General features: G+C 36.5%; 1 protein-coding gene and 1 pseudogene across 2 annotated transcripts in view; both read right to left on the reverse strand.

Moving 5' to 3' along the window:
• Positions 1-719: 719 nt before the first annotated feature.
• The window catches only part of LOC122531484, a 38,804-nt gene continuing 15,172 nt past the window's right edge, over positions 720-24,351 (reverse strand). For both annotated transcript variants that reach the window (XM_043659439.1, XM_043659438.1), the window contains exons 2-5: positions 16,172-16,370; positions 4,378-4,685; positions 2,645-2,981; positions 720-2,289 (exon numbers count right to left, since the gene is read on the reverse strand). In XM_043659439.1, the coding sequence (XP_043515374.1) occupies positions 2,113-2,289; positions 2,645-2,981; positions 4,378-4,685; positions 16,172-16,354 (1,005 nt within the window). In that variant the 5' untranslated portion in view covers positions 16,355-16,370 and the 3' untranslated portion in view covers positions 720-2,112. The remainder of the gene's footprint in view (positions 2,290-2,644; positions 2,982-4,377; positions 4,686-16,171; positions 16,371-24,351) is intronic.
• On the reverse strand, positions 12,548-12,667 carry LOC122531493 (annotated as a pseudogene).

Raw genomic sequence — 24,351 nt, forward strand, 5'->3', positions numbered from 1 at the left:
TTTCATTTCATCTTATTTACAAAAGAACTGTTTATAGATTCTTCTCTAATAGAATATGTTTTTTGTCTTCTTTTTTAAATGGGGATTGTCGATAGTTTTCTTGTACCCTTATTCCGTTCAAGGACGTACCGGGCATATATATAAATTTGCCTCGAGTGGAACACGAAATAGAAAACGTTTCTATGTATTTTTTTTTTNTCTTCTTTTTCTTCTTCCTTTTTTTTCTTTTTTTCTTTTTTTTTTTCTTTTAATATTACACAGGTACCCACAAGAATAATTTTTCTCATTCCGATAAAATGAGATAGAAAGGTTAGACGACCGCCACATACAATATGATCGATAAATAAATAGAGTGTTGCTGGTACGGCGTAAAGAACGATCGAAAAATATTATGCTACGGAGTAACACGTGTCTTACGAACATTTTCAAATCGCATCGAAAAGACATTCGTAAATCTCGAAAAATAACTCGTGCTGCATCAGATTCAGCAAATGCATCACATATACATATTATATAGATATTGATTATCTCCGGTGAATTTATGTTAGATAATCTTGAAGATTATCTAAGGAAATTCAGGCGCCAAGCTAGTCGAAACAACAGCAGTAATACTTAAGACTTAGAATATAGTCGTCGTGTTAAAATATTTAATGTGGTGCTTTAAGTACCACGAGTTTCTTTCTTTTTTTTCCTTTTTTTTTTTTTTTTTTTTTTTTTTTTTTTTTTTTTTTTAACGTTCAGTATTCACGTATTTCATAGTAATACTTCTCGTCGTCGATATTTATTACAGCCGCGATAAACGACAAATTAATTTGAATCACGTCTTCTTTTTCTATTCAGTATAAAGTATATCGGTTCGTTTCGATTAGCTTGGCGATAGAATCGATGAGCAAGTCTGCGCAACGAAATCTTAATGGAAATGTAATTAGAGTGGCACATATTTTGTCGATAGTGGATGAAATGTACGATGTCTGTTGAACGATATAAGAAGGAAGATATCGCGTATCGTAAACATACTCGAGAATATCGTATAAGTTTTGCATTTGATGCATCGAAAGCTTTCCTTCCGGTTGTTTTTTTTTTTTTTTTCTTTTCTTTCTTCTCTTTTTTTACGTATCAGGAAAGTGTAGGTATTACAATATAAATGTATAGGCAGATGCGACAGAACGGTATACAGCGTATGAACGGCACTTAATCAATTTTTATAGAGCGCATAAAAAATTGAGCTCAGGCCTGTTTGATGGTACGATCGCGCGTATGGTCACCTCTTTTAAAAACGTTCGCTCGTAATCTCGTTCGTGATCAAGCGTTGCTCGTCAGTTGATCGAAAGCACAATGGTTCGTAATTGACGAAAGGGATTCTTTTAAAAGTATGAATGTTGTGCCATCGTCGTAAAGTTAGTGTGTCAACGGAACGCGTGTCGTGGTTTTCTTTTTCTTTTTTTCTTTTTTTTTTTTTTTTTACTGGAAAGAAAAGAAAGTATCTACCTAGGATGGAAAAGTTTCACTCGGTTGTACCACGTTCTCGTTCCCGGTCAGGAAGAGAATTTACTCGATTTTACGCTCGGTCGTGGAAAAGAAAAGAAGAAACTACAGCATTTCATCGTTTAAAAGTTGTAGATTGTACACCATGCAATTTGACAACGCGAGCTCGTGAAAATATAAGTTACGTTCATGCGAATGGGATAATATAAAGAGTAATCTCGCCGAGGTTCCCCTTCCGCGAGCGGCAAACATTCTCGATTATCTTCTCATTTCCTCTTCCATTGTTACTCAGTTTACTGTTTCGCAATCGTGAAGAGATAATTATCACTAGATAACGTGGTTGCGTTACCGTTAAAGTTCATTATATATATCACAAGTGTTGAAATTGTCCACGCGCAATATATTCCGTGATACGTAAAGATTTTCTAATTAATTCTCGAGACACTACAGTAAATATCACATGGAGCGATGAGAATTTCAATTATAATTAAATATACAACGGCGATCGATCGGTGCCGATAACGATTGCAGCCGTTCGACGAACAACGCAGATCCGCACCGAGTCGATCCCGAGTCGATCGCCGTTTCTAAGAACTTGTATAATATACTTTCAGGAAAATACAGATTTCAGGCGTAAGATTGATCCAACGATATAGCGATTTTGTTCCCTTTCTCCACCCAGTTTCTCAGCCGTCCCCTCAACTCCTCCAAGCTTTTCGATTTTGCCTTGTTTATCCTCTTGTACTTTACGTCTTTTGGCTTTGTGACTGATCGGTGATTGCTCATTACCCTGTTGTACGTGACCTGTAAAAAGACGAGATTTGAAACTGAGAGTCCGACAGAGAGAGAGAGGGAGAGAGAGAGAGAGAGAGCTAGAATCTCAAAAGTGCCGTGCAGAGAAGCAGCGGAAATTTAGAAAGATAAAAAAGCCAAGTTGGAAGTACGATTCTCCGAAAGGAAGAATGTACGTACATGCATCGAGTCTTCAAGGAACGAAGTGCGACGGTGGCGTTTATCGCGCGTATGCAAATAGGCTAACGGGGAGGATTTGAAGAAGAAACGGTCGGTACAAAAGACGGTTATGACAAAGTGAAGCCTCGGACAAAAAAAAAAAAAAAAAAAAAAAAAAGAAAAAGAGAAGAAAAGAAAAGTTGCATACCTGCGCCTGCTGACTCTCGTCCCTTGGTCTCTCGCTGGGCGGGGAGTCTGCCTCTTGAGCGAGTCTCTCGAAACTGCCGTACAAATCTTGAAGTCTACCTTTCCCATTTCCCAAGTTCTTTGTCCGTCTCTCTTCGCATTCGGAGTTCTCCGTCGATTCGGACGGATCCTGATTATTTTCACTGTCGCCGTCCTCTTCGACCGAGTAAACGGTCTCCAAGATTTCCGGTCTCCTGAGGAAGCCGTTGCATCGCCGCATCGACGAGTATTTGCTCGACGGTTCGACCGCGTCCGAAACCGATCGGATCACCGTCACGTCGGTGATGTTTGAGCGGAACCTGGTGAAAACATTTGACACTTAGACACTTGGATGTATCTTCGTTTTAGAACGTGATTCGTTATTAACACTCGGACGACCGAGTTTAAGGATGTATATTCTGGTAATCCGGCTTGAAAAAAATCGACTTTCTAGGGATTTCTTTTCTAACCACGATACATTCTGGTATATGCAGTTTTTGCACACAGATTTATTCATACTTGAAGAGTATTTATAATTTTTTTTTTTTTAACGAAATTAATGAAAGTTGTGGAAATTATATAGCTTTAAGTAAAGCATGTTTTTAGAAACGGGTTCGAATGGCTAACGTGACACGTGACGGTTATTTGAAACTAAAAAACCAAAATGCATCTTAATTAGTATAAATATGGCTATCCTATGGACCACGGAAACAGCGAAATTTCGAAAATTAAAAAAGTGGCAGCATTTTGAAGTTTAAATATCGATTTTTCTAGTGCTTTTCGTCTTTCTGGATGGTAAAAAAAAAAAGAAAAAAAAACATCAGATTTTTAAATCTGTAGATCATGCGATAAAGATACATCCGGTGAAGATCTTTTTCAAATTTCAAGTCAATCGGTCAACTAAAACGTGAGATATCCCGTCAGCCAGTTTAAAAAATATTTGAGAAAAACACAATCGAGCAGTACAAAAAATAGAATATTATAAAATAATAATAATATAAATATAAATAATAATATTATAAAATAAAATATTTTTTGAGAAAGACACATTTGAAGTTTTTGTTGCACAAAAATATTCGTACTTACGAGTACTTGCGAGCAGTACACCGTTTCCTACATCTATAACTTTGCTAATTTTCCTAATTTTCCGTTTCCTAAACATCTATAACTTTGCTAATTTTACGAATTCGAACAAATCCTTTTACATAGACATTTTCGAAAGCATACACTTTGAAAAAATGTAAAAAAAAAGTTGCTTCTTTTAAGCCGGATTACCAGAATACCCCTTTAAATCTGATTTACACAGATTTTCGAACTGTATGTCTGAACAAACTATGAATATTTATTCATTTATGGTAAATTTTCAAAGTTTCTGCAACATGACAAATGTATAAAATATTCACACTAAACTGTACGTCATAGTATTTAGATGAAATCGATCTGTACTTTTTAAACGTTCGGAAAAGTATAAATATTGAACAAACATTCACGTTCGCGCGCGAATGACTTTATTTTTTTAAAAATAAATGTAGTTGTCACATCGAAATGGAAAGTCTTTTCTTATTATTATTGGAAAATAATCCAATTCGCTGGACAGGGATTGAATCTGTTCATTTCAGATGATGTAATGTCTATCAATGTGAAAATAACGATATATTGTTGGAAAGATACCGAGAAGAAGGTTGAATCTTTCGGTCAAACGAAGCATACGCGTACCTCGGTGGCGCTAGGTCGTCCGCTGCTTCCTCGAGAACAACAGCGCTGTCGCTGTCTCCCAGGCTGTCCAATCTATCTAGAGCGTCGCAAGGTGGCGAATCCCTTGTCCCGGTGCTTCTTTCCGCCAATCTGCTTTGCAATTGACGAATCACCCTCTGTTGTCTGAGAATAATGGACTCTCGTTGCGCCAGACTAGCCTCGATCTCCTTCTGCTTTCGACAGAGCCTCGATTCGAACAGTAGCAGCTGCGAGGACAATGTCCGGAGCTGTTCCGCCTTCTCCCTCGTCAGCCGTGCCACTAGGTCCTCCTGAAATAATTATACCGCCCCTTGTTGAATAATTATATCGCCGGTGACTTTAGCGAATTTATATACACATGTCAGTCTGCGCAGTTTCGAGACCGTGGCAAATGCACCAGTTCTGCGTGATTTTATCGACGTTGAATTAATCAGCAATTTGTATTAGCTCCGGGAGAGCTTCGAGAGCTCACTCTTTCCCGCTTGTAATCAGGCAACGATTAATCACGTTAGCTCATTATCGATAATTAGCGAATAGAAATCACTTGATTAACGATCACTTTTTTTTCCTCTCCCTCCCCCCCGCCTCCGCCTCCTCGAGAGTCTTCATTGGGTTGTGCATTAAAAGAGAAGATGCTGTAAAAGTGGGTGTAAAAAAAGTGGATTCAAGAAGAATTGCTGCGAAGGCGATAATGATAAAATTTGCATCCATCAAGTTCGTCGCGGTCTTAATTAGTGAAAAGATTCGTATCTGCGGGGCGCTGGCACGCACACTATGCCCGCAACCTAACCGTGAGGCATCTTCGATTTGACCGTAATTTGGAATTAATTAGGAGGCCCCGAGGGTTTGCGCAGACCGCATTATGGCGTGTATTGTGGCAACGCACCGGTTTATTGCATCTGTTTCTCTTTCGCTTCGATTAAGCGTCTGCATACCGAATATAACAGGCGTTCCACTTAATACCAACGAATACATTTCATGCGACGCACCGACGGGGCTTGGCTCGCGTACAAACAATTATTTATCACCGTCGATAATAACCAACGCGTGGCAAAAGTTTTGTCGCGATCAATTACCGGATGCTCGCAGTTTACCGAAATCTGCGACGATTTAAGGCCAAGAAAAAGTTTCCCCCGCAATATTTCGTTGGGCAACCAATTGTGTGACTCGCTGATTCATAATCAGAGACGAGTCACTATGCCAAAACCAACAACGATTTATCTTTGTCGAGACGAAAATTCTAATGGAAGATCTGTTTAGTCATCGAGACAAAGATTCGACGATATACGATCTCCACTTTACGTTCAATATATACAGGCTGTTTTAACCTCTTGCGCTGGAATGATGTGCCACGAACGTCGAGAATTTTTTGTCCAAAAATTGTAATATTTTCTCAGTTTTTAACTATACTTAAGTAAAACAAAATAGGCAAAACAAATAATAAATTTATTACTTCTCGATAATTTCTGTCCGGTGATACCGTACCGACGAGAGTTAAAGAAAAGAGAGCGACGAATTATTCTATACGGTTTGGTCACTCGTTATGGTTCGCAATCAGTTGCCAGCGCAAGTGATTAAGGATATTTATAAGTAATGCTGTTTTCTGAGACTGTAGAAAATTTTATTTTATTTAAAAAGTTAATACAGCTTTAATCTGTAATATAATTTAACAATAAACACACTAAATGTCAATGTGTTAACTAGAATATAGGTTATATTAGGCATAACATATTATATGTTGTGTTATAATAAGTAAAATTATATATTTAAGTAAAACAAAATAGGCAAAATAAGTAATAAATTTATTATTTATTATTTCTCGATAATTTCTATCCAGTGATATCACACCGACGAGTTCGAAAAGAAAGCGACGAATTATTGTATACGGTTTGGTCACTCGTTATGGTCTGCAATCAGTTGCCAGCGTAAGGTTTTAATCTCTTGCGCTGGAATGACGTGCCACGCACGTCTTTCTGCCCCAAAATTACAATATTGTCTCAGTTTTAAGTATATAACTTTTTATAGAACTTTTTGTCCCAATAAATATTGCAAAATTGCAATATTTTCTCAGTTTTAAGTATAATTAAGTAGGTGAAACAAGTAATAAATTTATTATTTATTATTTCTCGATAATTTCTATCCAGTGATATCACACCGACGAGTTCGAAAAGAAAGCGACGAATTATTGTATACGGTTTGGTCACTCGTTATGGTCTGCAATCAGTTGCCAGCGCAAGTGATTAAGGATATTTATAAGTAATGCTGTTTTCTGACACTGTAGAAAATTTTATTTTATTTAAAAGTTAATACAGCTTTAATCTGTAATATAATTTAACAGTAAACACACTGAATGTCAATGTGTTTAACTAGAATATAGGTTATATTAGGCATAACATAGATTATGTTGTAATATATTATATATTATAGCATAATAATGTTATAATAAGTAAAATTACATATTTAAGTAAAACAAAATAGGCAAAATAGATAATAAATTTATTACTTCTCGATTATTTCTATCCAACGGTATCACACCGACGAGTTCGAAAAGAAAGCGACGAATTATTGTATACGGTTTGGTCACTCGTTATGGTCCGCAATCAGATGCTGACGCAAGTGATTAAGGATACTTATAAGTAATGCCGTTCTTTCTGACACTCTAGAAAATTTCATTTTATTTAAAAGTTAATACAGCTTTAATCTGTAATATAATTTAACAATAAACACACTAAATGTCAATGTGTTTAACTAAAATATAGGTTATATTAGGCATAACATAGGTTATGTTATAACATATTATACATTGTAGCATAATAATGTTATAATAAGTAAAATTACATATTTAAGTAAAACAAAATAGGCAAAATAGATAATAAATTTATTACTTCTCGATTATTTTTATCCAGCGGTATCACACCGATGAGTTCGAAAAGAAAGCGACGAATTATTGTATACGGTTTGGTCACTCGTTATGGTCCGCAATCAGTTGCCAGCGCAAGTGGTTCAATCTCAACCGTCAGACCTTTGGAAAGTTATTTCGAGCGAAAGATTTGATGTACGCCATTGGTCGATTTGTCTTCATTTTTAAAAAGAAGAGTAATGTAGGCCACAAATAATCGAATACATTCAAGTTACTTAACTTTTAATGATAACCATTTGTCTTGAGGTTTTTTTTTTATATCGGTTCAGACTGGTTTACAAAAATTGTTCAAAATGATTGCCTACTGTTTCTATGCACGCAGGTAAGCATGCATTCGTATTATTGATGGTAATAGCAGTCTTCCTGACTTTTGCTATCAATTCGTTGCGTGTATTTTCCACTTATATACATCTTTAACTTCATACAGCTCTATATAAAAATGTTTCATACATACATTTCAATCAATACGAGAACAGTGCTGTAACTCGACAGCTACGAATTGACTCCGTTGTTATAACATTTTCTGCTTAAAATGATCTCCTAAACATGTTGCCAACATCTGACGGTTGAAATTTGGAACACCCTATATAGTATCGATATCCTGTATATAGTACCCTATATATTCGATTTTAGCCAGAGAGAGAGAGAGAGAGAGAGAGAGAGTTTCGAACCTAACTATTATACAAGGAGGTGTCCTCAAATAAATATACATCGAATATTATTTAACGACTTCTTCACCCGGTCGCACAACAATTTTATCTGGGTTTAGAAAAAAAATTATAAACGGCGGTTGTTTAGCATCAAGAAACTGCAATCCCTATCTCCTATCTTTCTTGGATGCTATTTTTCGTCTGCCGAAGGAACTTTTTTGTTGCAGGCCATTTTTCATCGGTGTACGGAGCCACCACGCGGAACAAATTTTCGAGGGAAGTTCGTTCGTTCGAGTGCTAACTTTTACACTTTGCCAGTGTCACGACGACGTCGGCCAACCGCCTTGAATTATAAATGTTCAGTTTTTCCTGTCAATTTTCGAGTAACTTGAGCGAGGGCTGACGTTGTTATCGCGTTAGGGATGTCATGTTCGATGTTGCAAATTATCTTTTGGATCATCGATCGTCCTCGTCTACCACTGGCACATGACTAACGTCATTGTCATCTTCCTTCGATTAATGTCCCCGTAGCCGCCGTAACAGTTTTCCAGTTTAAAGCCGCGCGAGAGGCGATCGTAAATTCTTGGATAAATCGATTCTCGAGCGCCAGTGCCGGCTTTCCACGTAGAAGATAATAAGATGGTAAAACGCGGGGTACGTGAGTGTTATACACGATGCGGAAACGTCGATTTGGCACTCGAAAAATCTGAGCGTCGATTTAGTATTTAAGGGATCAGGACAGTTTGAAGTTTTCAAAAAATCGATATTTCTTTCGTTTGTTTTAAATAGTAGTTTGAAGTCTTCGAAATAAGATACAAAAGATCCTAGGCCTTTAAAACGACTTGTTTTGGGGTATAATAATAAATCCGCGAATAATTGAATTTGTACCACTGTTTACAACTTTGAACAGTATTATAAAGTGTAAATCGTGTGATTCAAATATTACTTTTGACGAATTTAGGGGATTTGGATGCAATTTAGTTAACTATACGCTACGCTATTAATAAGTCAGGACAGTTTCAAAATTTTCAAAAGATCGATTTTGTTTTTTTTTGTTTTAAATAGTAGTTCGAAGTCTTCGAAATAAGATACAAAAAGTGCTAGCCTTTAAAAACGACTTATTTTGAAGTATAATAATAAATCCGCGGAAACAGAATAATTGAATTTGAATCACTGTTTTTAAGCAGTATTATAAAGTGTAAATCGTGTGATTTAAATATTACTTTTGGCGAATCGAATATTAGGGGACTTGGATTTAATTTAGTTAACTACACGCTACGCTATTAATAAGTCAGGACAATTTCAAAATTTTCAAAAGATCGATTTTGTTTTTTTGTTTTAAATAGTAGTTCGAAGTCTTCGAAATGAGATACAAAAAATTGCTAGCCTTTAAAAACGACTTATTTTGAAGTATAATAATAAATCCGCGGAAATAGAATAATTGAATTTATATCACAACTTTAAGCAGTATTATAAAGTGTAAATCGTGTGATTCAAATATTACTTTTGGTGAATCGAATATTAGAGGACTTAGATTCAATTTAGTTGTGAATTGTAAGAACTGTGAGCCGCGATATATAAGTAAAAAAAGTAAGTAAAGGATACGTATGAAAAATGACGTTCTGAAACTTTAAACGCGTTTTTCTCGAAACTAGGTTTTTAGAAACGGTGTGCAAGATATCTCGGAATCTAACCAACCGATTACTGTGAAACTTGTTACGTATCTTTAGTGTAACGTTTGCTAGGAATTGACCATCGAACATTTTATATAAACAAAAAACGTAGAAATTTTTGGCACAAATTCGATACGTCAAAAACAAATAGCTGCTATTTTCATAATTTTCACAGAAATGAAAATGTTGGACCGTCAATCCCTAGAGAATATTGTTTACTTTTTTTTGCTTTTTTGTTGCAACTAATTCTGTTTCGCTGGAATCATGCCACACCATGATAGGCAATGTAAAAAAAAGTTACGTGAAAGGATGCCGTTAAAAAGTTAAATAAAAGCCCTCTTTTTTTTCTCTTTTAATGTCGCTTTTTACAGTTCATAATGTGTCAAAATAAACCACAAAAGCTCATGTCAATCAAATATGCACTTTTCTTTTACTGGTCCTCCAAAGTATTCGTAATTTTTAGGCCCGTCAAACTGTCCTGCCACTTTAAACAACAAAATAAATCTACGCCGGAGTCAGATTTAATTCACCAGACGTTCCCTGCGAAGCTTGCAGTTCCTGGAAACGCGAAACGTGTGAATCCGGTGCTTTGCACAGACTTGACGACCGCCCTTCCTTCTTTATCGTTCTTTCTTACCTATGAAAGAAGGACGAGTCCATTACTCTAGGCATTGTCTCGCGTAAATGGTAGTGGTCCCATGGAATGGCCACGCGACAAGCATTATGCATTCTTTCATGGCGCTACGTTTTGCGAACCTTCTCGCTCAACTTGGGAAAAAGGGATGCGGAACTGTTCCTTCAGCTTTAATCAGACAACGGACTCCCAGGAGGAATTTCTTCGTTTTCTTTTCGATATGGCGCGGCGCGATAATCACTTGAAGTTAACGGGGGGGTGAACAAAGGAACGCTTTCCGCTTCGTTTACACAGCCAGAAGCGAATCTCACGGTTTTTCCGTTTTCTTCTTTCACGCGCGTATAGAGTCTCGATACTCGAGTCGGGGAATGATCGCAGGCGAGGTGTTGATTGAGAAAGCGCGAGGAAACACGAGCACGCACGAAAAGAAAAGAAAAGTAAAGAAAAAGGCAATAGACGAAATAATATTAATAATGCAAGTGTACGTACGCTGGGAGTGAAAGACTCCTTGGAGGCTTTGACGTGGTTACGTGTGCAGCACGCGAAAAGGTCGTTGTGTCTAATAACGGATCATTATGTCGTAATTAAACGCTTCTTCTACCATCGCGTCGGTTAGAACGTCGTATCCCGCGCACGTGACAGTCGCGTGCCTTCGGTCTGTCATTTTGCGAATTATCGACAGCATAAGAGGCCTATTATTAAACGGATCCCCAGGTTTACCTGCCGGGACAACTCTGTGATTCTCTATAAATTTTTCAATTCTCATTCTTAATTGCAAGACACGCGACTAAGCGTCCGACTTCTCAAAAATTAACTGAAATTAACTAATTAACTGACTAATGGCAAAAAGGAAAATTCTAGGTTTCCCGTTGCTTTCTTAATTTATGGAATCGATCGGCATAGTTCGCGAACGACTCGTCGAAAAGGATTCCGCCCCCTTTTGTACATACTCTCGAGGATTTTCAAAGGCGAACCTCGATCGGGGATCCACGGTGCCGCGTAGCATTTAGAATTTAAGAGAACAAGACAAGAAACGGGTCAGAAATTTCTGCAGCGTGGGTTACAACCCTCCAGTCGCATTAATATTAAACGAACGTCTTGGTGGCTGGAATAGAAGGAGCGGCAGTACCGATCTACACAGACGAAGTCTCCTTTCGACCTGCCCGTCCAGACATTACTCTTTCTCTTTCGGCTAACCGCTGCGCCGCGCCGGTTGCTCGAATTATCAAAGAAGTTTTCCTCGAGAGTCGCGAGATTATTCGATGCACGCAGATCTCCGATGGACGATTTCGTACTTTATTCCAATTTAATTTAATTGTAATCTATTCAAACGCACGAGGGAACAAGTGATCTGATCGACGAGAAATCAAAAATTCCGGCGATCGAAAATTGTATGGATACTTGTGTAGAAATAGGATTTGAGCAGTAATCAATTATTTTGTAACGGTTTCAATTATTTCGTTTCTGTAATCGATTATTAAATGGCAATCACAGTAATCGTGATCATTAATCAATTAATCGTTGTTAAAATAAATCGGTGATCTTGATTAATTTTTTAAATTTGTAATTATTAATCGGTAATTTTCTAAAGTAATTTTTTGAAGTTAAGTGTAATGTTTAACGTAATCTTCAAATTGTTATAACATGTTTAAACGTTCAAACGTGTCAATCACATAGGGTTGTGCTATTCGATTTGACTAAATGTCGTTATTAAGCTTGCACTATTACATCAAAACTAGAGAGAATATTCACGCGTATTTTTCTGCCGCATAATACATATCTGTGTTGAATTTATTAAAATTTATAATTCTCTGTTATATTTTTGATATAAGACTCGTTTGGAGTTGCGTATCATGACGAAAAATGTCAAAACTTTGATCATTCGATAAGTTTATCGTTCAAGTTATCAAGTTCATTTTTATCAAATTAAACAGAAGAAGATCGTGCCAATAAAGAATGGTCCATTTAATTTAATTTATTCTTAATTTTAACGTTGCGTAAGTGTAATGACAAAATTTTCTAAACTTTTATACAATTTCTTTTAATTTTTTCATTTCGTTCACTTTCGTTCTTTGAACTTTCTTCTATTTGCCACTATGCGACTATTTAAGAATGATAACCGAGAGAAATAATGTTTANGTTGAAAGCATTTCTTCGAAATATTTAAAGGACTTATTAATATTTAACATAAAGTTATTTTAAAATTCGGATAAAATAATTATTCAGTTTAAAGTAGCTTCCAATTATTAAGAAAAAAAGAAAAAAAAAAAGAAAAAACCAACATTACACGGTGTTCCCAAGCGGTCACCCATCTAAGTACTACCCGTGCCCAGCACTGCTTAAACTTTCGTGATCGGACGAGAACGAGTTTATTCAGTCCGGTATGAACGTTGGTCGAGAAAAGTGTCTTATTGTTCAAGTTTTGTGGATCTTCTAATTTAATTTATTTTTAATTTTAATGTTGTATGAGTACAATGATACAATTTTCTACATTTTTATACGATTTCTCTTAATTTTTTTCATTTCGTTCATTTTTATTCTTTGAACTTTCTTCTGTTTGAAAATTTTCTTCTAATTGGGTAGTAATCGATTACTTTGTAATCATTGCTGTGATCAATTACCAAAATTGCAATCAGAATCATTAATCAATTAATCACTGTCAAAATAAATCGATAAATTTGATTAATTTTTGTAATGTTTAATCACTAGTCGATAATTTTTAAAATATTATTAAGAGATTGATTTATATTTTATTATTGTAACTTAATTGTAACTTATATTCGATATAACTAAATATTGTTATTAAATCACTTTCAGTTTGAGTAATAGTCACACTATTACGCGTATTCTTTTGCTGGGTAATAGTATCTGTATTTTACTGTGATTTAAAATAATTCGTTAAAGTTTACAATTCTCAGATATATTTTTGGTATAAGAGTCATGCGCATCATGATGATGAATCTCAAAATTTTAATCATTTGGCAAGTTTATCTTCAAAGTTCATCTTGAAAGTTCATCTTCAAGTTGAAGATTATATCAATAACGATTCAAGGACTGTATACAGTGGGTGTAAAAATTATTCGTACGGTGACTAATCACGACTAAAATGCTGAATAATAATATTTATTAAACAATATGTTTTAAACAAACATGGTACATCTATTCGCCAAAGTCTGTAGAACAACAATATCAAATGAACAAAAAAAATATTCATTGTTTATATAAATATTGTTTATATAGATACCAAGAAAAATGAACAAAACGTCAGAAATGAACGCGTAGCATTCATACAGTTCTATAGTCATTATCAAGTGTACAAGTAATTTAAACATTTATAATAGAAACAACAAATAACTGTGAAATTAATATTTATAATTAGTATTTAGTAGGGTTTTCAATTTTATTATTGCCTTCTAGGTATTAAATTAACCAAATTAGATGTGATATTATTCTATTCGTTGATTAAAGCATTTTTTAAGTTTGTTTTAGATGAAATTGTATGTTTTCGAATTGCTCGTTTCAGATAATCCCACAAATGTTCAATAGGGTTAATATTTGATGATTGCGGGGGTGTTTTTAAATGATTATTGATAATCAGTAATTATGATTAATATTTTAATTTTACATTAATTAACGAGATTACGTTTTGTCCAACTCTGAATGGAATGGATATCGAAGAGATTAAATTCGAATTAAATAACATCATAAAATTAATCACAGAAAAGGAAAAGGAAAAGGAAAAAGAAAATATTGGGTGCATTTCTTACTATTATTTCTTTCCAATGGGATGTTTTTGACTTACCAGTTGACTTAATCGTTGCAATATAAATCCCAAATCATGCTTTGCGATTCAATTTCTGAAATAAATTTTTAGAAACAAAAATTTCCAAAATAAATTTTTTTTTTTACGATTTGAAATTCATTGTGACTTCTTATATATCGTCTGATCTATCAGAAAGTCCTCTATCGCGTGAACGCTTGCATTTGATTCAATACTCATTTGTCACGGAGATGACTTTGGTGTCGTCGGCAACCCGCCAACCCAATATAAATATAAGACTCTATATATTCTCTTGAATCTAGCGGTCGTGTGTAACTCTTGAATTATGAATAGGAAAGAGAATAAAACAGTGGTGTGATACGATATTTTCATTTAAATATTTTACAAGCTTCTTTTTAGAACTAAAGAAACAAAAATCCAAGTAGCTGTTTGAAAAAAATTAGTTATATAAATCTTATGTAGAGCATTGAAATTTGTAGGTATGTAAAGAATCTAAAAAATTGACTGAGGTGGAAAATTTAATTAATTAATTCAAGAATGTTTCGATAACATAAATGACTAAATAGGTACATTATGTCGTTAAGTTTTTCCTTATTGCCGAATGATAAGCATGTTAAAACGACTTACAACAGGACTATGATTCAGATAGGCCATAGTGTTGATAGTTGACAGATTTATACGCTAGTTATATGAGATCTTTTCTATACAAGATCTTTTTAACAGCAAACGATTGTTTCAAATGTAGAAATACACAAAGTGATCATAGTAATTGACGTGCTAGGTACTGTAAATATGGAATGAAAAATGGACACGAATCCCATTAATAAAATCCAGGAATCTATTCAAGATGATTAAATTAAGAATATTGTCAAACGTTACTCTCTCTCTTGTATCTACGTTTGATCTCGTTACTCCTCTTTTTTTTTGTTTTTTTGTTTTTGCATAGAAGAAACAGCGATCGGTGAACCAATTGATGGAAATAAAATGCACGTTAGCTCATTAATGCACGCTGCGTATTGTACATACGGGTTCGTTGTATCTCACAGCGGTATTCTCCGCATTTCCTTTCATCTTTGTTTTAATCCGGGCTCGCCTGTTGATTTCGACTGAATACATTTCGATCAATTTTGCTACACCGTTTGTTGTTCTACGTGGTAATTACACGTGAGGACTTATTATTCCCCGTTCTGCACTTGATCACACATCCGGCGTGAAAACCCCGATTTTGAAGCGACGACAAAATACACAGTAATCAGCTTGTTGATCTGTTCGTAATTAATTGTACTTGCGTCAGAGAAAAATGGTCATGGATCGAATTAACTGGATGGTGAAGTTGACGACGATCGAGAGTAATAAAAGGAAGATATTCTTGCATCGTTGTTTATAAGAATATTTGATAAAATAACTCTTCTGTTCGATCCTCAAACACCAATCGACGAAACGCAGGTACAACGGTAAAAAGGAATTACAAAAGTCAAAGAGCAAATTGCACGAAACGTATAGATTGGGAAAGTTCGCTTCTCCATCGGAACTCGTGTGTTAGGTTCTTCGTAACTAAAGAGGAGACTAATCGAAGCAACTACGATCGAATGACTCCGATTCCAAAGCAATCGACCGTGTTTTAGAATGGTCTCCCTTCCATCCCGTTTTATTCGATCTTTGGCGAAGGTATTCCCACGAAAATCCTTGCACGTTTCTCTATTTCCTACTTTTCTTTTTTTTTTTTTTTTNTTTTTTTCGTCATGAGAGCTCGTACTAAGACCAAGATTTTTACCACGCCGTATATATAACTTTCCGGAGTCGAAGAGATCGTTGCCGATTATTTGCTACGCAGATCTTCGCTGAATTTCGAGGGAGGGATTTTTCCGCGAGTGCACCGCCACGAGCACGTATATTATTCGTGGTCACGCGAAGTCCGAAGCGAAATAGTCGAACGTCACGAGACGTCTGGCCTGTCCCGGAAGCACGGGCACGGATTCCTCTTCAAAGTTTTACCGGATAATAGCTTTAATCAACGAGCGCAGACACAAGGTCCCGGAGTGGAACCAGACGGAGAGAATATACGCGTGTATATATTTTATTTTCTCCCCTACGACTTTTTTAGCTTCTCGTTTTTACCTGTAATTTCAGTGTCCTTCGCCAGGCGAGCATTTGATGCGCCTGTGCCCTCTGCCTCGCTCGAAGGGCGGCTATCACCGATTTCGCCTCTTCCAGCGATGTCACCTCTACCTCGTTGCCATCCTTGGACGTGAAATCGTTTCCCCTTGCCTCCGTGATCGCTGCCAAAGGACAGCTATCCATCGACGTCTCGTCGAAGCTGAAATCAGAATACCAGGGATGATTATCTTTGTACGTCAAAATCGTACGAAAATCCAGGGACCGAAAATAATAACAGTTGTCGCAGGAATCTTTATGAAAAGAATTTAAGGGAGAACTAAAACTCCAAGTTTATTATTTATTATTTACGTCAAAGGCGGCGAACTTCTTTTCCGCCGCGGGCCTCACAAGTCTACCATGGTTCCTCCACCATGAAAATTAGTTTTCACTCATTTTGTCCCGTATAAAAACTATTTTTTTCGCTATCTTCCTTTAACCTCACGCGCTGGCTCAACTGATTGCGGACCATAACGAGCGACCAAATCGTATACAATAATTCGTCGATTTCTTTTTGAACTCGAAATTATCGAGAAGTAATAAGTTTAGTCTTTGTTTCTCATGGGTTATACTCAGCACATTGTGGACGACAGACGTTAATTCGCTGTTTTCAACTGTTGCGGACGGGAGACGAAATTTTCTCGTTTCTCGTGTTTCAACGTTGCGGACGGGCAATGATATTTTGCGTTGTAGGAGACACGACCTAAGCAACTTTGTATACAATTTATATTATATAATATTATATACAATATATAATTATCTATTATAATGATATATAATTTTTCAAAAAGTAGGGAAATTGTTTCCTAACAGACCACACCAAGAAACGTTACTAGAGGCATTTTCATTTTATTTAATAAAATACCTCTAAAATGAAAAATAATTAATAATTTTAATTATTAATAAAATAATACACTTGTTAAATGCTATACATTCTCTCGAACTCTTTCAATCATATATTAAATAATTTAAAAGATACCAGAAAGTACAGGCTATATGTTTATCTGAGCATACCGTCCTCAATGTGTTAAATATAAATACAGAGTAAATAATAAAGTTAAAATCTAAAATACATAATAAATAGATTCTTAAGTATTACTATAAAAAATATATACTTTATCAACGTGAATTAAAGAGGTGCGTATATGCATTGTACAAAGTTTCCTTGTTGTCTCCAAAAATGTGCGGGTTGCGCGCGCCGAGTGCGGTACGAAATATGTTAAAACTGAGAAAATATTGCAATTTTGGGACAAAAAGTTCTCGACGTGCGTGGCATGTAATTCCAGCGCAAGAGGATAACTTAGCAGCTGCAGCAAAGAAAACAATTTATATTATACATATATACCTAACGCGAGTATCGTGGCCGCGACACTCTAAACGCAGTGGAGAAATTGATGCAGTAGAGGGGAGCGCTAGCGATCAGAAAAATGGGAGAATAAGGGCCGCTAGTTAGCCACCTCTGATTTACAACGATATTAGCCTTGAAATAGATCGGTGACATTAGCCTTGAAAAGAATTTTTTCATAAAACTGCAGGATTAAAACATTAAACATTTTCGTTACAAATAACGATTAAACGAGTGAAGTTTTATAACCATTATTGACGAGCGGAATTCTATTTCGATTGCTTATAATAGTTATCGATGAGAACTTCATTTCGGTCATTCATCATATCGTAAACTCTAAAGTATTATTAAAGTAAACGTTATTATTAAAGTAAACATTCGATCGAAGCAATTATTAATTACATTAAAATATCTTAAAAATCGTAGAGTTACTTTCCTATGTAAATCTCGTGGAAATCAACGAAGAAAGAGAGCAACGATATGAATTCATCATTACCAGCCATGGTGAACAGAGTTTCTCTTTTCCACAGACCTGTTGTAAATAATCGAAATAAACTTCTCTCGTCCATAATGAGAAACATTTTTCTTAAAACGTGCAATCGTTTATCTGCAATTGTAAATAACGATTTATTCTTTCCATTGTAATAGTCAAGATTCCTGTTGAAAATGCCGCGAGTGGTTTCTCGTCCCGCGATCGACTTCGGAAAGAAACGCGAATGCCCGTAACAAGAAAACTGTCTCTCCCCGTCACAGTGCACGTTAGAATTGCAATATAAGAATTTCGATACGAAGCGCGATTGGCAAAACCTTCCACTTATCAGATTGGTAATCGATTTCGCGGATGTAGACAATCGAGGGAGATCATCGGATGGTATTGAAATCGCGAGTCGATAACCGGTAAATATTTAAACGGCTATGGAAAGTGTGCATCCCTGAGAATAGCGGGGCCATGTCGGAACGAGGATTTTCTCGAGTACCGGGCGCTGCGGATTCCTTTGATAACCGAGTCTTTCAGGCTCGAATAAACGAGACCGAGGCTGACGTTCGAAAGCGAATTGACCGACTCGTTTTATCCGTCGTCCAGCTCGGAGTGAAATTTAATAAGAACCGCAAGGATTCACCGCGGCCGTATGCCAACCGGCCGTATTGGATACCTAGAAACGATTCAGCGGCGCAACTGCGAAACTCTCGCGTCTTCCGTGACCGCCGAGAGTCGGTTTGCTCTCTCGGCGGATCTACGAGCCACTTTGTAAATTCGCATACATTACGCTCTCTCAAATGAATTTTCTATAACTCCTCGCTCCGCGCGCGCGCGCGCGCTCTCTCTCTCTCTCTCTTTTCGTGATTTATGCGAAATCTTATATCCTTTATTTCTGTGGGAGTATTAATTCTCGTTCAACAGAGGCCGAGCCATTAGACGTCGGAGAATTCAAAAAGCAAACAGCTTGCTGGAAGAATTTATGACCGCGAGAATTTACGACGTTCCAAAAAGAAATAAAAAAAATAAAGAAAAAATGCGATTTTAACGAGTTTCTCTTGATAAAATTTTGCCTGCCGTGCTTCGAAAGTTTGTTCCCGCTTTTTTTCTTCCACCGCGAAACGGAAGTTTCTCGAGGTTCGTGTCAAGCTGATTGCATTTATCTCATAATTTATTTACGAAAGGCAACAAATTTGAAATCGCCATCAAGTGCGCGCGAAAATTGATTTTTATACGCTGCCAAGAATTCTGACACGATTGGAATTAATTCTTCATCGTTCTGTTTTTCGGTTATATTTCTCGTGTTATAATTTACAGATGGGGACGAAAGTATTCCGCAGACACTCGATGAAGAATTGTGTGAAGAAAAGTGTTCGTTGGTTTCTATCGAAGATCTTTTTTACGTCATATAGCAAATGGAAAAGCAAAGATTCGTTCTCGAGAATTGTAAAAATAACTCTGAAAACATTAAAACGTTTTTTCTCTGGATCTGGAAGATTTTACAACGATTTCTTACAACATTTCTTCTCGCCATTAAGATCAAACGACAGAGTGTCAGGATTTCTTGAATTTTTCGAAATTCTGATGTTCAAAGTTCAACAAAATGGCAAAAAAGAATCGTGCAGTAGATTCTAAAGGTGAAAGAAATAAGAAAAATTTTTTAATGATTTCGAAAGCGTTACAATTTCCACTCGCTACATAATGAAGCACAAACTTTGGAAAAAAAGATGTCAAGGTTCGTAGAGGTTTCGCGCTTTGAAACCCAACCGGATTTTCGTACGATTTAGTTTCGTGAAATTTAAACAGTTTAAAATACCGATAATTTTTCATCGAGTATTTTCGTTCATTTCTATACATAAACCGTGTCAAATAATGTATCGGGAACAACATTTCGAGAACACACTCCATAATTCATTCGACTATTCGTATTCGAAATTTCTGCTTGCAAGAGTATATTGCAACGATTTCAAGCATGATCGATACGCAAGCGTCACGAAGTCACAGCAGGCGGAGTAACATGTTATTCATAATTTTAGCCATCGTTTGCACGAAACAGGCTCGATGTATTTGTGGAAAATGTTGCTTTTTCTGCACGCGAGGCCCGACTTCCATTCGCTAATTAAGTTGAGATAAATTATGCATGAGTCACCGACTGAGTCACTCGCCACGGTTGATGTTTCCTTTCTGTTGGCGACGATCGATCCTCTCGAGCTTTGGCCATCTACTGCACTGTATTTTGCACGACACACGCGAATTCAGGTGCAAGCCAAGAAAAACGCGCCGACTCACGCCATTCTCCGCTCCATTAAGCACCATGCTTATTTGCTAAATATCTCCCGTTCAGTCGTTCGTATTTCATTCTCTTTTGAATATGAATAATAACTTTCAATTGTTCCTTGACTCTTGTATCAGACGGCTTGAAAATTCTAACAAAGATGTGCAAATCAAATCAATCGGTCTCGATTACAGGGCGATCGGATTTTGTTTTGTGGAAAAACATTAACAAGCCTTAAATATTTATAATTCTATTAGGTTCGTTCATTCTATTAGCTTCGCCATCAATGATGAAATTATTGTGTATCATACAGTCGATTATTTTTCACAAATGGATTGAGTAACTTTGGGTCTCGTTTTTTTAATCATTATATTATATTATATTATATATAATATATATAATTATATTATATATAATATAATATAATATTTCGTTATATTATATTATATTTATTTAAAATATAATATTTATTATATTTATAAAAATTGCACGTACATAATGTAGTTTCAATTACTATCTGTGAAGAATATCTTTCTTGTGTTGAAATGATTGACATTTCAATGCCAATAGTACAGTAAATATTTCAATAAATTCAAAATCGTTCATCAATCAATATTTCCTGTAATAATAAAATGATTCTTTTAACATTTTCAACATTGTAATTTTAAACTTGATATTTTCTGTAATAATAAAATGATTCTTTTAGCATTTTCAACATTGTATATTTTACATTTAAATTTCATTATATTATATAATTTAATTTCATTGTGCTTGAAATATTTATAATATTCGTTTTCGACGTTTATTCAACTTTCTGGGTTTTCTGAAGAGACGAGCGAATTTATTACGAAACCTGAAAACGTAACATTCCGTTTGCAACTCTTTTCAATCAGTTCATATTATTAAATTCTGCTTCCCAACATTTGGGTCACGAATGTAAATTCCAAAGATTCGCTTGACATTATTTCGTCATTATATCTAAGTGCAACAATTTCAACGAAATTCAAAATAATTGAAAGCATTTGTAACATCAAAATAGGTCAAATTGCTTAAAGGCACCTCGTGTAAATACAACGTCGTCCAAATTGAAACGATTTCTGCTTGTTCAACCAGAACTAACTCCCCTATTTTTGGTTGAACGACCTAGTTGTATCAAGTCAACTGTACTCGTACGAGTCCAATATAAACTCTCCACGTTACGTTTTTTTTTACATTCTGCAATTCTGTTCCCTGAAGATGAAACGAGCCAACGAACTCGGGCGGGGATATTTTGTAACAAACAGTTGCTCGCAAACATTTAATATTCAAGGTGTAGGTTATTATATTTAAACGCCTTTGAGGAACAGCGTATGTATGATTAATGGCTGTGTAATTGTACGTAAATACAGTCTGTTGGCACGTGAGTGCTGAGAGATAATTAAGGTACTTAGATAGTCACAAACAAATCTCTAGAATTTGCTAGGGCTGCTCCCGTTAGCTTACCAGAGTGTAAGATCTTAATAATATAACTAACGATCTTCAACTCTCCGTCCATCATTAACGCATTGTTAATAGCTCTTCAATTTCGAAACTAATTTACTTTGAAACCAGCGTAGAGTACCTTTAAATCTCATTACCCTCGATCGAAATTGCCGGAGAGAGAGAGAGAGAGAGAGAGAAAGAGAAAGCGTATTATGTCCGCGTTTTGTATTTAGTGGCGTGATTTTTTTTCTTTTCTCAAGTGAACAGACAACAGGCTGGTTCGGAATTAATTCACCATCAACCACACAGTTGTAATTCGTTACTCAGTTTACCGCGCGTATCTTGTGTTCGTATGTACGTATCGCGCGAGTTTCCCTGTTTCAGCTGTACGAGAGCCTGGCAAACCTTCGTTCACGGTTTCTGGAAATCAGTCTCAATTATCGCTAACAATGCGAGCAGATGGTTCGGTTCTTGGAGAACTTTCTGTCTCGGTGGTGAAAGGGGTTGATGTACGCAATGCGAGGCGAGGGACCCTCGCGTTCGAGAGTTTAATACAATTCGTTCGACTTGCACGCACCGTTCCACCTGCGGAGCCGACTCGATCGCGATCGAGGTAGATTAGAAACAGCCGTCTTGCGAATCGTGGCCAGGTGGCGCGAAATGGGGCTTCGGCGAGGCCACGCACGCATGATTTAAGTCACTGTCGGTTGTTCAATCTTGATAATAACCAGCTGATACTTTCTCTTTCTCTCTCCCTCTCTCTCTCTGTCTCTTCTCCCCTTTGATGTTTCGCTCCACCCATGTTTCCTTGCTTCGCGTTTAATTGCAATTCCATTCTTTCCGTGCATTTGGGAGAGGCAGGTATTTTCGAGGATGCGTTTTAAAAGACTCCTTTGTTGGGCGCAGCGCGCCATCCTGTTAACGAACTGAGTAATTTTAAATAACCTCGTGTCATTTTAAACGAAATCTCTCTTTGACTGTGGCTCTTGAAACGGTCGCAAAAATGATCCGGCCAGAAAGGATGGCTCTTTCGCCGGTGGGCTTTTCAAAGGTAACCGGAGTGTCAATCGATCGAGGCATTTAGGGAACGAGATACAAGAAAAGCCGGCAGAAGACCGAACCGTACCCGCTCAATACGATACGTACGCTCGATAAAATAATTCAATATAACGATATCTTTGATTTCGCCGAGGTATGTAGAAAGGGTTCGTGGACCGAAGAGATTCATCGGTGAATATCTGTCGATAACTGTGGTCGATGGCGCATCGCAGTCAAGGGGAAATATATCAAAGTGACAGGGTGGTGATGGTTATAAAGATGGGCGATTGGGTGTTTCGTTGCCTATACGTGTACGAAGCATTTTAATTTCGACAGATCGACTGCTTCAATTTCGTTATAATTGAATTCAAACGATGAGCACGAGCACGAGGGAAGAAATTAATTTCACGTTCGATCGTTAATATATAGGGTGTCTCGATTGAAAGGTAATTCATTCAATCGTATGTAAAAACAGAGTCGAAAAGAAGGAATGAATTTCTTCGTTTTCGAGGATTAATTCGAGTATATTAATTCTACACTGGATAGGGACGAATAATAGACAGGAGGATATTCCGTGTGCAAAAATTCGTTTAAGGTATTTGTTTTTTAGAAAAAAAAAATTAGACTTTGAATATGTTTCTTTGAAAATTGTCTCGGTACACTTGATAAATTTTCAAACTCAATTTTCCCGTAAACGGGAGCTTTTGTTTAATTTTCTTTTCTTTCGAGCCCATTTTTAGAACCTTAAATTGCGAGACATTCTGTATATTACATCAAAAACAATGCCAAGTAAAGTCAAGTAAAGATAGACAGAGAATAAAAGCATTTTGCTGCCAACGAATCAAGAACTTTAATATGTATTGGGTTCACACACTGCGCAGAACAGCTCGCGAAGTGTGTTTGCCGTGTGGACAGTTAAGTGAACAGCGATCGGGTTACAGCATGTTCATTTGTAACAGCGAACAGGTTCTGTTTCATCGGTGAGCGGTACATCAAAGAATCTGTTCGCGAGTCGCAAGCATCAAGCGAACCAGCTTGAAATTGCTGGCTGAAGTTGCTCGTCAACAATAGTATGTGGATGCAATGCTGTTTCTCTTCGCGAACAGTTCTATGCATGGACTCGATCTAATAGAAACATCCACGTTGCTGTTGGTGAGCAGTTCGCTAGCAATTCTCAGGCTTGTTCGCTTGCTGCTTGCAAAGTGAGGCCTTGATGCATCTATACAGGGTGTTTCGTAACTTGTTGGACCTAACCCACTTCGGGAGCTGATTGTACGCCTAAAAATAATGAAAAAAAGTCATACAAATATATGTCCTATCTGTCTTCGTTTATGAGATGTAATGAATTTTCTGTTTTAATTACTTTTACAAAAGATGCTTGAAATGACCACCTTGAATTTGAAGACACGCGTCTTGTCATTCATCTGATTACTCTCTCTATCATTCCTGGTGTTTCTCGAATTTGACGGAAGCCTTGCTCTATTCTATTTCGTAGTATTTCAGCATGTTCAATCGATGTTGCGTATACAATAGGTTTTAAATGTCCC

This window comes from Frieseomelitta varia, unplaced genomic scaffold (genome assembly GCF_011392965.1).
Source record: "Frieseomelitta varia isolate USP_RPSP 00005682 unplaced genomic scaffold, Fvar_1.2 scaffold_401, whole genome shotgun sequence".
Taxonomy (NCBI): Eukaryota; Metazoa; Arthropoda; class Insecta; order Hymenoptera; family Apidae; genus Frieseomelitta; species Frieseomelitta varia.